At 50.5% G+C, this 13,006-nt stretch overlaps 1 protein-coding gene across 3 annotated transcripts in view; it reads left to right on the forward strand.

The window, feature by feature from the left end:
* MYT1 (myelin transcription factor 1) overlaps positions 1-13,006 on the forward strand; it is a 68,680-nt gene that overhangs the window by 34,139 nt on the left and 21,535 nt on the right. For all 3 annotated transcript variants that reach the window (XM_076351976.1, XM_076351977.1, XM_076351978.1), the window contains exons 4-11: positions 388-418; positions 3,771-3,833; positions 4,618-4,865; positions 5,722-6,588; positions 7,216-7,350; positions 8,735-8,825; positions 10,425-10,538; positions 11,975-12,189. In XM_076351976.1, coding sequence (XP_076208091.1) covers positions 388-418; positions 3,771-3,833; positions 4,618-4,865; positions 5,722-6,588; positions 7,216-7,350; positions 8,735-8,825; positions 10,425-10,538; positions 11,975-12,189 — 1,764 coding nt within the window. The remainder of the gene's footprint in view (positions 1-387; positions 419-3,770; positions 3,834-4,617; positions 4,866-5,721; positions 6,589-7,215; positions 7,351-8,734; positions 8,826-10,424; positions 10,539-11,974; positions 12,190-13,006) is intronic.

Consider the following 13,006-nt stretch of genomic DNA (forward strand, 5'->3'; position numbering starts at 1 on the left):
GAGAAGAAGGCATGAGAAAACTTAAGGGTTTGAGTCATGTGCATGTATATCAGTATAGCTCTGTTGACTTTAAAGTCGTCATGTATTTAGAGAGAGAGGTAGTCCCTGATGCTGCAAGCATGCACTCACGTGCTTGAAACTAAGCACAGGCATGAGGATTTACAAGGCAGGATTATGGTTTACTACAGGCTGGCATGCAGTAAATGATGGCGGGATAGATTTGCCCTTTCTTTCCCAAACGGGATGCCCGAGGAGGCAATAGAAACCCAGCAGCAGGCAGGAGATGATCCCCCAGAGAAGGGAGGTGTCTCAGGGGGGGCTGGGCACCCCTGTTGTGTTTTTGACCTTGTGTTTGTTTCCATTGCTGCATCCTGCCCCTTCGCCCAGTGCCCACGGAGCTCATCGGCCAGGAGGTGAGGTAAGGACCCTGCTCCTCCTCGGCGGTGGGAGGGAGGGGAGGCCCCGTGCTGGGACTGGCTTGGGCGAAGCCCTGCAGCTCCTTACAGGCTTGGGAACCTGGGTGAGGGGGGCAAACCCACGGGACTAACGAGGTGGAGTTCTTGCTGGGGAGCTTATACTGGTGGGCACCTCGTGTGCCCAAGTCCTCAGGGCACCACTTGACAACACACATCAGAGGAACCACAGGAGTTAAAGGGATGAAAACATGAGCTCTGGATGGGTCACATTAGACTGAAGACCCTCCAGCCATCCTCTGTCCCATCCCAAATCTAAACCCCAGCAAAACCTCATGCCCATGTTTTGTGTTGCAGGATCATTAGGGACAACATCCTACTAACCAGAGTTTCTTTTCCATGTGTTTTACATCCTCTTATTGCCCCCAAACAATGTTGTGTCACATCAGTTCTCGTACCAGATGCTCCTCCTTTGGCCCTATGTCCCCTGTTGAGTCACTGAGGTCCTGTTGTCACTCATTTAGCAGCGCTGGCATGCCGACAGCAGCAGCCAAAAGAGCCGGAGCGAGCCTCTGCAGCCCTACAGAGCTTCTCATTATAAATAACAGCCTCCCCCATCTCTACGCTCCCTTTAAACCTTGCACAAGGGCTTACACAAGAGGTAGGAGTCTTTAACCTGGACAGGCGCTAATAGCAGGGGCTGCCTTTCCTAGCAGCCTCGGTTAGAAAGCTGTGTGTGTCAAAGAGTAATTGGACCTTAACCAACCCAATTTCAGAGCTTTTCTGCTCCTCCACTCTCCTATTACTCTGGAGAGACGGGAGGAGCGAGCGGCGGGCATGCCACTTCTCCAACTTTTATTGCTGAACACTTGAGTGGAGGTGGTAATTGGAGCAGGTGACATATATAAGGGGCAGGACAGAGTGCTCCACAAAGCCATCTCTGCAGCTGTCACCTAATTGCCTGATTAACTGGACGATTAATCGACTAATTGGAAGCAGGGCTTCGTCTGCATAACAATAAGAGGCCCTTTTGTCAAGCATATGAAGGCTGCGGAGAGGGGGAGAGCGGGTCGGTGCGTGGCTGTTGCGGGGAAGGAGAACAGCTTTAATAGACCTTGAAGCCCCTTTCCCCTTTTGGGAGTCCTGCCAAAATATATGAAACCTCCCCGGAGGAGAGCGGGAACGAGAAAACCTGTCCCAGAACGTGCCGAGCATCACCTCTGTGCTGATGCTTTTTAAAGGGATTAAATTAACGCACCGAAGCCAGAGACATCCCAAATCGCCACCTGCTTCGGAAAACCTTGATGCTGAACCACTTGGCTCTTTCCTACATACTTTTTACTGCAGGCTTCATTTCACCACATCAAAAATGGGGTGGGGGGGGAATCAGCTTTAATTGATGCAGGAAAGCTTATAAAAGCCTGTAACATCTTCATCAGAGCTGCTCTTGTTTCCCACTGAATAAGGCCTTTTTCAGGCAAGTCACTGGTAACATAAACACCGCTCTGTCTTTTGGCATGCAGTCACTTAAAGTGTGTCTGGGGCTGCTCAGGACAGAGCAGCCTCAGTCATGACTGAGGGCAATTAAAATTAAATAGACTTTCAGATCATCAGCAGAGGGAGCAGCGACGGGGGGGAGCTCCCTCTTCCAATTACGCACGTTAGCGGGACGAGATCTTTTTATATATGTCCTCGAGCGTTTTGCTCGGGAAGAGATGCCTCGCTGGCAGGCAAGACCCCAGGCGCGGCGGGGCTCGGGCTGCGTGTGCACACCAAAAAAGCTGGGAGCCGTCCCCGAAGTGATGGTGTTGGAGGATGCTCGGCGTCTCAGGTTGAAACTGGGCCACGAGCAAAGGGGACAGCAGGAAGGAGGGACTTCATTCTGCAGGGGCCAGGAGGTGCAGCTTACACTCACGGCCACACATCCACCTCATCTAGAAAGCCGTGTCCCCTTAGGGGACATGCTGCCGTCATTTGCCCTCTTAGCATTAGCTTTGCTAAGCTAAAGCAAGCCGGTCTCCCCGAAGGAATTCCTACTCCCCTGACAGTTCAGTAACCCTTTCCTCTCCCGGTTTTGGGTTGAATTATATTCTTTGAACATAGCGATCTGACTTGTGCAGGGTGTTCTGGGGAGTTGAGCCATTAATAACCCATCGGTGCACCCAGAGCTGCTGCATCCATTAGCGCACTCAGATCCTCCTTATCCTTAGCTTTCTGCAAGGGCTGAGCTCTCTGCTGAGAGCAGAAATTCTGCGTCCCTAAAGCCTGACTTGGCACTTGGTACTATTTAATGTTGTCCTGTGTCTTTTACTCCAAGAATAACAGGCTGGCCAGATCCCCTCTGGGCTGGCGATGCCTTCTCCCTTTGCACTGTCATCAAGAGATTTCATTAGCGCTTCCAACTTCCCGGGCCGAGGGTGATACAGTGCTAAATGAGGTTATTAATCCTACATGACTCCAGAATTCCTCAGACGTCAGTTAAGTCGCTTGGGCATCCTCTAATCAATGCCATAATCTGGTTTTGCCAGAAAATGTTTGCTTTATTGCTTCTTATCTGGAGCCTTTATAGCTCCTGGAGCTGGGACTAATTACCCCTGCAGGGGATGCGTGCGGCCCCGTGTCGAGGGATGCAGCAAGCTGCATTGCTGCAGCCCATGGCAAAGGCAGCAGCGGCTGCGAGCGCTGCCCAGAGCCCCCTGGAAGTCTTTAACTCATCCTCTCCCGCAGAGCAGCAGGAACAAATGCAGAGATTTGGGAGATCTGGTCACCTAAATCCCATCCATTCCCCCAAAAGTGAGGCTCTGAGGTGCTTTTGTTGATTTCTGTCCTGGTGATCGTCGCCCAACGTGCTCTGCCTAAAACCTCCTCGATCCGCTCCCAGCCTGCTCTCTCCAAAAAGCCACCCATTTCTTACTGCAAGGAACCCCAGTTCCCTGATAAGCCATCAAATAAGTGAAAAGCCCGTGTTTCCCTCCTGCACCGGTGGAAAAGAAAACTGAAGAGTGGCAGTGGGGAGGCGGAGTGCAGTAGTTGTCTGCTTTTTAAAAGCTTGCTCTTACACATGCAAATCTTTAATTAAACATATTCATAAAACTATAATGAACCGTTCATCTAATTAAATGGGGTGAGTCATTTCATTAATTTTTAGCAAACTGCAAGGCTGCTCTCCTGCCCTCCTCACTTGGAATTCAAAGGGACAAGCTGAACCATTTGAGGGAAATTATCTTCCCTTTTGCAGTTATTTTGTTCCTTGTGCACAGGACCTGTATAACTGACCATAGTTTATACACTTCTAATTAAAAATGAATTCTGTGAGTCCTATTGCTGTTCTTGATGGTTGCTTGTTTTCCTCTCAAGCTGTCCAACCCCAGGCTGTAACGGCTCAGGACACATCCGTGGAAAGTATGCAAGACACAGAAGGTGAGGCTGGGTTGGAGGTAGTGGGGATGGAGAAATGTGAGCAAGAAACCCAAAGACAGATGTTCACTGGAGAGAGGCTGGTTCAGAGCAGCAACCGAACTCAGCTGCCCCATATCTGCCTACCAAAGAGCCTATTTCTGTCTCTCTGTCAGTTCGTGAGGGATCCTGGGGGATCTGCTTCACCAGGCTAACCGTAGCCTTCCCACAGACCCCAAACCACGGCACAGTACCTGGCTCAGGCACCTAGGGTTGATGGGAGCTGTTGGCAGGCAGAGATTTTGGTCTGCTCAGTGCCTCTATAGGCAGGGAGGGGAAATGAGAGCACGCTGGCTGCCTTTGAGGCCATGCCAGCCTTAACTGATGGTTTTCATCACCCTGTAATGGTGAAATCTGAGCAGTTGGTGGACATGCCCCAGGGGCCAATTCTGCATCCCCTGCCTGGTTTCGTGGTGGCACTGGTGGCCATCACTAACAGTGGTGCTGGGAGCTGTTGGTCCTGCTGCTCCCTGGACAACAACTGCCCATTGGCCAGACTGCTGGAGCGAGCTCAGCATCCTTGCGCTGACTTCTGAGTAAAGTTGAGATAGTTGCAAATAGTCAAGGTCTGAGAGCAGATCTTCTGGCCACGAAGGGTTAAAACAGCTAAAAATCTGGGCTGCTGGATGATTTTTTTTTAGTATTTTTGTATTTGTCCCACTTGCCTTTGCCTAACCGCTTCAGATGCCATAGCCATGCCTTTCTCACTCGGCAATGCCTCCTCTCTGCTCCTTGATCCCATCTGCAGTTTACAAAGCTGCCCTCTAGCAAAGAAGAGGAAACTTCAGGATGCGGAGGCCGAACATCTGGTGTCGAAGAGAAAATCCCATCCGCTCAAGCTGGCCTTGGATGAAGGCTACAACGTCGACAGCGACGGCAGCGAGGAGGCCGAGGTGAAGGAGGAGTCCGGCTCTGACGAGTCAGAGGGGACGCTGGAGGAGGACGAGGCGGAGGCAGTGGAGCAGGAGGAGACCCGCAGCCCCGAGCCGGCAGAAGGTGCTTTATCATTATTGATTGCAGAGCTGTGTTCTGCAGACGAGTAAAAGGGCAGGGAGTGTTAATAACCAGGAGTTATAGATCCTCTGAATTATGTACAGGATGGGTCCTTCAATTATTATGTTTGGTGGAAGAACAACGGCAAAGCTCTGGTTAAGCTGAGGGGATACGCGCAGAGCATCTCCGGTGTCTTAAAAATGAGAGCTTTTCCATCAGGGATGCTCCCTGGGGAAAGACCCATGGCAAGCATAAAGGAGCTTGCCACGTGGCTCAGAAGACGGCGGGCAAGGCAGCCGGGGTCCCGCATCGGTGCCTTGAGGGGCTCGGCTGCTTTCCCTGGTGCAGGAGCCGTCCCCCTGGCCAGATCCGGCCACTCTCCGAGAGGAGTGACAGGCAAACAAGCTGGGTGTCCAGCCGGGGACCTGGCACTGTGTTGCTCCCTGGTTTGGAGCCCCTGGCTCGGGGAGCACTGGGAGCGAGGGGGCCAGATGGCTGCTGATGGTGGGGGGCTGGAAGCCGCACGCATCTGAGCCCCGCGAAAGCTTCCAGTGGAAATCCCCTTTCTACTTGCCTTTCCCAAATGCAATAAATTAGGCTGCTCCAGGGGTATAACAGTCAGGCTCTGGTTTCAATTAAGCTTAAGTAAGACAAAAAGATGTTTATGAGCTTATACAATTACTTTCTTTTCCTCCTTTTTTCTTTTTCTTTTCCTCCTTTTTTCTTTTTTTCCTCCTTTTTTCTTTTTCTTTTCCTCCTTTTTTCTTTTCCTCCTTTTTTCTTTTTTTTTCTTTTTTCTTTGTCTTTTCCTTCTCCTTCTTTTCTTTCTTTTCCTTCTTCCCCCGCCCCCTCCCCTCAGAGAGAAGCCCAGCCAAATCGACCCATTATGGACAAAACACAGCAACAAGTACGTCTGGGCCCAGCAAGGCCAACTATAGCAGCTATCAAGAAATAATCGCCAACTCTCTCCTAAACCTAGGCCAAATAGCGGAGGAAACCCTCGCCATCGAAGGGCAGCTGCCTGAAGCTGAGCTGCAGGTCTCCAAGCCGCCGTCCAACGTTGTGCATCTGGTCCACGAGGATGCGGGAGAGGAGTTAGTGGAGGAGGAGTGCGACAAGGAGATCATCATCCAGACGGAGGATGCGGAGGAGGTCATCGAAGTCACCAGCGAACGCAGCAGCGAGTTGTGTCCGGAGCACCGGGATGATGCAAACTGCGAGGAGTCCTGCAAACTGCAAAAGGCTGAAGCAGAGGAAGAGGATGAGGAGGATGATGAGGAGGAGGAAGATGAGGAGGAGGAGGAAGAGGAAGAAGAGGAGGAGGAAGAGGAAGAAGAAGAGGAGGACGAAGAGGAGGAGGAGATGGCTCCTGAAGTGATCTGTGAAGAAGCTCCTCACACTTCTCAGGACACCCAGAAAAGCCACTGTGAAGGGCAGTTCAGCCCGAAGCCCGAGTACTCGGTCATCGTGGAGGTCCGGTCGGATGACGACAAAGATGATGACGCCCGCTCCCAGAAATCGGCGGTCACCGACGAGTCAGAGATGTATGACATGATGACGAGGGGGAACCTGGGGCTGCTGGAACAAGCCATCGCACTGAAGGCTGAGCAGGTGAAAATTGTGCGGGAGCCCAGCCGGCTGCCAGGAGAGCACGTAAAGCACTTCCAGGTGGACGAGAAACAGAGCAAACCGCTGGACAGCATCCGAAAGAGCTACTACGGCAAAGGTATGGGGACGAGCCTTCGCGTGTCTCCTTCCTTCCCGTCCCCAGCTGAATTTGTCTGCTCAGCACCACATGAAAACTAGGCTGCTGGGGGGTTTCACAGCCCGCAGAGGGAATTTAGCCACAAATCCTCAATGCCCAGAGGGATGGAGACATCCTAGACGTCAACAGTGAATGCACAAAATGATGGTGTCCTCTAGATCTCAGCAGGGGAATTGCCTGGCTAAATTGCCTGTTGGTCTTGAAAACCTCAGCCTGAGCAGTAGAGCTGGTTTAAAATCCAAGTGGGTTTTAAAGTAGTGGTAGGAGTCTGGCCACAGCAACATGAGGGACTTGGCAGGGGCTGCAGAGTCCCCCGGGCGCTGAGCCGGGCTGCCTGCTTGGTCGCTGTGAGCAGCTCCATGCTCCTAGCTGGGTTAGCTGCTCAAATTGCTTTGCTGACTTTAATTTTTGAAACTTCCAGTGTTACAATTCCACCTTCAGGAAGAAAAACCTCCAAACCCAAAGGTTTCTCCCTGTTTCACTGGGAAAATGGTGGGAAGCATCCTCAGCAATTTTTCTCTCCTTTCTACCTCTTCCTCTCCGAATCTGCTAACCTGCTTCCCACTGCCCTTTCCCCACAATCCCTAGATCCCTCAAGACCCGAGAAGCGAGAAATCAAATGTCCTACTCCTGGCTGCGATGGGACCGGCCACGTCACGGGACTCTACCCTCACCATCGCAGCCTCTCTGGTTGTCCGCACAAAGACAGGATCCCTCCCGAGAGTGAGTACCTGGTGGGATAACACGGGTTGCTTAAATCAGTCTGAAGTCTTATCTCCTAGGGGGAATTTCACACCTGATGGGTAGAGCTGTCTCAAGGCCAATGGGCACTCCAAATAGTCCCAAATGATGTGAATTTTATGACTGAGTCCCTAGCACAAGGCTGATATTAATCCTTGGAGTATAACAGAGTTTCTGGCATGGGATGGTGCTTTTCCAAGTTGTTCTGGGATGCTCCTATCCACCAAAGTGTTACCGCTCTTCATGGGAAACTCTGTGGAGATTACTAGGAAGTCCTACCCTTCTTAAAGATTTTTAGCACCATCCTGTGGAGGATGAGGTCCCTTCTCAAGATGTGCTTTAAAAATGATGCCCACCTCCAGAGGTGTTAAGCCATTCCCATCTTTACACTGAATGTCACATATGATATCCCAAATAGAGAAAAATGTTGGGAAGAAGGGGAAACTCTTCTTTCTTGCTGTCCAAATGTGCTGAAGGTGCTGCCGTACAGCAAGGGAGAGGAGTCGTTCAGGACGTGCAGGATAGCTGAGTCTCCTCCTATACTCTCATCACTGTAAAATTCACAAGGTGCTATATTGAGATTCATCTATTCCACAGAAAATATTTATCATCATCATAACAGATTTTTTTATATATATATATATAGAGAGGGATATTTTATTTCTACCTCTCTACCAGCATCCTAAATAGCTTTCCCTGTGCATATATATAAAAATCAATGTTGTATGTTTATGATAATGGCATAATAGGAAAAAAAAAAAAGGAGCCCTTCCTTATCAGTAATTTCAAAGGTTGCAGACCTGCCATAAACACAGAACTGCAGGAAACAAGGAGAAAGTACAGCTATCTTCACAGAAAAAATATTAATAAATAACTAACACAAGCTGTGTGCTTTAGAAAAGCCTGCAAATCAAATTATTTTCTTTACTTTTAAGGTCAGCACTGCAGGAAGGAATAATCCTGAAGATTAAAATTAAAAAAAAAATCAAACAAAGACTAGTCCTAAGGATAAAAGCAGAGATACAACTTCAATCACTTAAAACTACCTGAAATTGGGAGACCTGGCTCCAAAACAGTGGTGGGCAGGAGGGGCTGGATGGGAGAAACTGGATTGCAATAAGCAAATGAGGAGAAAGCCCAAGCTGTGCGCAGAGATGCTAATCTAGTGCTGACCTGAGCACTGCTGCCTTGTAAATCTTTTTTTCTCTACGCAGACGAATTCTAATTAGAACATTTCACGTTCCCTGATTTCTAGGAAACCAGCGTACAAGACTTGATGATTTCGTATTTTTTTTTCTTTTCTCTGATTTTTATCAAGTTGTTTTTGCTTCCCTTCCCCTCTCTCCTTCCCCTTCTCGCTCTGAAGTCTTGGCGATGCACGAGAACGTGTTGAAATGCCCCACGCCAGGCTGCACAGGACAGGGTCACGTCAACAGCAACCGCAACACGCACAGGAGGTACCAGCTTTGACTTCTCCTCCGTAACAGCCAGGGCAAGGATGGCAGCGGGGGAACCATCCCCAAAAGCCTTGGCTTTACTCTTGTACTGAGTAATGGGCAAAGTAGGGATGACCCTAAAACAAAGAATAATATGAGAAAGCAAGACGGGGCAGTGATTTCTGGCTGGGCAATAGAGCAGAGCGATGCTTCCAGGCTCGCAGGTGGGACTGTGGAGGGGTAGATGCAGGTGGGGGTTCATGGCAGAGGTGTTTGGCACCAGGGAAGCAGAGGGTGCCCGGTGAGGCTGATTGGAGGGTGATGTTTGTGTTTGGTGGTGTGGCACTTAGCAGGATTTCTAGGAATTTCCACAATATTTAGGCTGAAATTATTGATGAGCTGGGAATTTTGCTGTAGGACCTCAGCCCAGATGTGGTCAGGAAGGGACAGGGTTGCACTTTGGGACCTGTAGTTATACCCCATGCTCTGGCTTCGGTTAAACTCGAGCACTTTTACAAACGGGAAGGCTGCAAGCGGAGGGGATGGTGCGCTTAAAAGCTAGAAACCTTCCAAAAAGCCAGACTAGCTTGTGCTACAGGGATGCGCTCATGAATTTATGATTTACCATTCATTGCACTTGAGCTTAATTGGCAGAGGGTGACGGCTCTGCAAATGTCGATGCGTTTGCAGGTGCGAGGTGAGTTTGTGTCATTACTCGTTCAGCCGTGGAGGAAGCTGGCGGACGCTTCGTCGTAGCCGTAGCTGCTAAAGGAGAATTAGGGAAATCTGCTTGGTTAATTGAGAAGCTCGGTTTGCTGCAGGCAGCAAGCGATTGCAGTGAGATCGAGGTGATCCACTGGTGTTAGTGGGTTATGGAGCGAGCTTTGGGCACAGCGGTTTGGGCTGAGACCCGGCGGGGTTGGAGCCCTGAATTTCACATGGGGCTGGGCTGGGGTTCCCTCGGTGCTGGCTGCTCCAGTGATGAAGGTGCCTGTGATGGCTTGGGGTCGGCTGGGAGCATGCGGGCTCTGCTTGTGAGGGGTTTTTACCTTCCCTGAGCAATCGCTGTAAGAGCCAAGCTGTCCCAAAGAGGCAGAGCCAGGCTTATGCGTAGGATGTGTGTGAGCAAAAGCCATTACAGCCCCCGATCTCCCCCAGGCACCGGCGTGCTGGCAGCCATGCACATCAGAAGTGCAAATGCTTCCCTGCAAGCGCCCCTCAGAAGGCTCCCTTCAAACGGCCCCTGCAAAAGATCCAAATAAACACAAATCAAAAATGCCATTTAACTGCTAAAACCACTCAAAGAAACCAGCCCATCCCCTTCTGCCCTGTTGTGCTCAGCCCGGGGGAGCTGCCTCCTTGATCCACCTCCGGGCCCTGGGGATGCTCCGGGGCTCATCCTGGAGAGATTTGGCACTTGATGTTTGGCTGCTTTGCTGCTTGCCAAGACTAAAAGTAAGCTAGGATAATGATAATAAAAAAAAACCCTTTAAATGCAAACACTTTTCTCATGGGCTCAGTGCAGTTCTGGGTCCCTGAAATGAACATTTTCATGCTCATCCCTCATGCTTGGTTTCCTTCTCTCTTTTTCTCTCCTCCTTTTAAAAAAAACTCCTACAGTTTATCTGGGTGCCCCATTGCTGCTGCTGAAAAATTAGCCAAATCGCACGAAAAGCAACAAACCCAGTCTGGTGATCCTTCAAAGACCAGCTCCAATTCTGACCGGATACTCAGGTAAACGGGACCGCGAAGCCCAGCGCCGCGTAACCGCGCTGCCCCGGCCCTCCCCGCAATGCCACGCTCGCAAGAGCAGCCGTCACGGCTCCCTCCGGCTGTATCTTGATACTGCTGAGTCCTGTTATTATGATCATAGGTCTCGCCAAGGTGGGGAGATATTTAATTGATGATCCCAGGGAGGGCATTGAGGACAATGAATTGCTTCTGTAGCATCAATTAACGCTGAGGCTACAGGCCAAAGGGTTTTACCAGTGCAGCAGAAGGCATTTGTGCCGATTGCTCTGCAATGCAAACTGCCAGAGAATGATGGCTATTATATTAGCATTATAAGTAGGGTGGGCTCAGGGAGGGGGAGGAGGAGATTTAGGCTACATATAAATCACTCGATGGCAGTTTCACGTAAGTCCACCCGCTTTTCTTCCTTAGCCCGCACGGTTCAGAGGAGAGAAACCTGCCAATCATTGCCAAACCAGTCACATTTATTTTGTTATTTCGCCCGTCTCTGTCTTCCTGGGAGAAAGGGCTGTCTCACATTAAGGATGTCCCTGATAGATGCGGGCTTCCGTAGCCGATGTGATTCATGAGGCTACAGATGGATTGTAATACAGTTAGTTATTTTGCAATGAGTGCAGGATAAAAACCGCAGTACGAGCCCTGAGTAGCACTCCCACAAAGGCATCGAGGTCTGATTAATTTATTTATTTGCTCCCCAGGACCGCTGAGCGCCCTGGTGCACCAGCGCTCGGTGCTTTGGAAAGGCCATTTAGGGCGATTACTTATTTATTTCCAGCGGAGCCCACGCCGGGCGCAGAGCGCTCTGAGTGCATCATGAGGACAGTCCATGCTCCAAGGAGCTTCCACTCCAAGGACTCGCGGGTGGGAAGAGGTCACGGGAAGGAGAATAACAATAGGCCGTTTATATACAATTTATATGCAAGACAAATTGATTCATGATAGGCAGCACAGCAGAAGCAGGTCTTTAAGAGGGACTCTGCAGGCAGGGGAGAGGCCCTGGTGCTTTTGCAGTGGGGAGTGGAGCTAAACTGGGGTCCTCAGGCCTTCGTGTGCCATCCTGTGTCATGGGTCCCATAAATGAGTGATGCCCAAGTTTCTACTGCTGTTGGAAAGTGCTGCCACACCACGGCAGCCTGCAAGAATATTGTTTTGCATGAGATGGACGCCTTGGTGTTTTGCCTAAAAAGAGAAAAAGAAAAAAAGGAAAGGAAGGGGAAAAAATAAAAAAGGAATCTAAGAGACCCAAACCAGATGCAGACTTGCTGAGGGAGAGCAAAAGGGCTGTCGCTGCCTCTCCTTCCCCAGTAACCCACTGGGGACAAGGTGCAGCTACGCGTCCCCATCGCGTCCGGTCCCCTCCCAACAACTGTTTCATTGACGAAAAGAGAAATCACTGCTGCTCGTTGTTTCATCCTCAGGCCTATGTGCTTTGTGAAGCAACTGGAGATCCCTCAGTACGGAAGCTACCGGCCCAACATGGTCCCAGCAACCCCCCGGGCCAACCTGGCCAAGGAGCTGGAGAAGTACTCCAAGGTCACCTTCGATTATGCAAGTTTTGATGCTCAGGTTTTTGGCAAACGCATGCTTGCCCCAAAGATTCAGACTAGCGAAACCTCACCTAAAGCCTTTAAATGTAAGTTGGGAGCAGGGATGGGCTGGGTTTTGCATTTTCTGCCTTTCTCAACGTGTCGCGAGGCTCTTGGGATCATGGCTTGGGGTGATGGGAGGCTCGGGGCTGAGTCGCTTGATCCCTCCTGCTGCTGCGAAGCAAGGGGAGAAATGGGGATGGGGGAGGCTGAGATGCGTCCTGTGGCATGTACATGGTGGAGAGAGGAGCCCATAGCTGCCGGTAAAGCTTTGCCTGGGGGAGAGGCGCTCTGGCTTCGGCTTTGGGAAGAATTGCATCGAGTGGTGGGAACATTAATCTAAGCGATGTCTCTAGGTGGGATAAGTTACACAGTTGTCCTCAGTCGGTCCTCGCTGCTTTGCAGTTCATATCTATTGATCTGTCTTTCCTCATCTAGCTAAATGGATTATAGTTTTCTTCTCTTCCATCTTATATATGACCCACTCCACCCATTTGTCTTCTCTGCTGTGCTCTGCTCTCCAGCTCTGCTACCTATCGATCACCCACCTCCTATCTCCCCGCTTTTTCCTACTGTTGCCACCCACCTCTGCTCTTTACCGAGGACCTTGCACTGGTTACAACACCGTGCAACGAAAGTGTGGGTGAAAATGAAATGGCTAAATAAACGTTCAGGGGCCGGGCTGTCAGGAGCAGGAGGGAAGCTGCATGGGGAGCCAGCCTGCCGCAGACTGATGTTAAACCTCCTCCTTCCCTTTGACACCAAACGTGCACCTGAAGACATCTTTCTGAGGGAAAAAAAAAAAAAGATTTAGGAGCCCGGTTTGCAGAAGTCAGCAGCCTTAAGAGGGCTTTCTGTCTGGCT

This window comes from Aptenodytes patagonicus, chromosome 14 (assembly GCF_965638725.1).
Source record: "Aptenodytes patagonicus chromosome 14, bAptPat1.pri.cur, whole genome shotgun sequence".
Taxonomy (NCBI): Eukaryota; Metazoa; Chordata; class Aves; order Sphenisciformes; family Spheniscidae; genus Aptenodytes; species Aptenodytes patagonicus.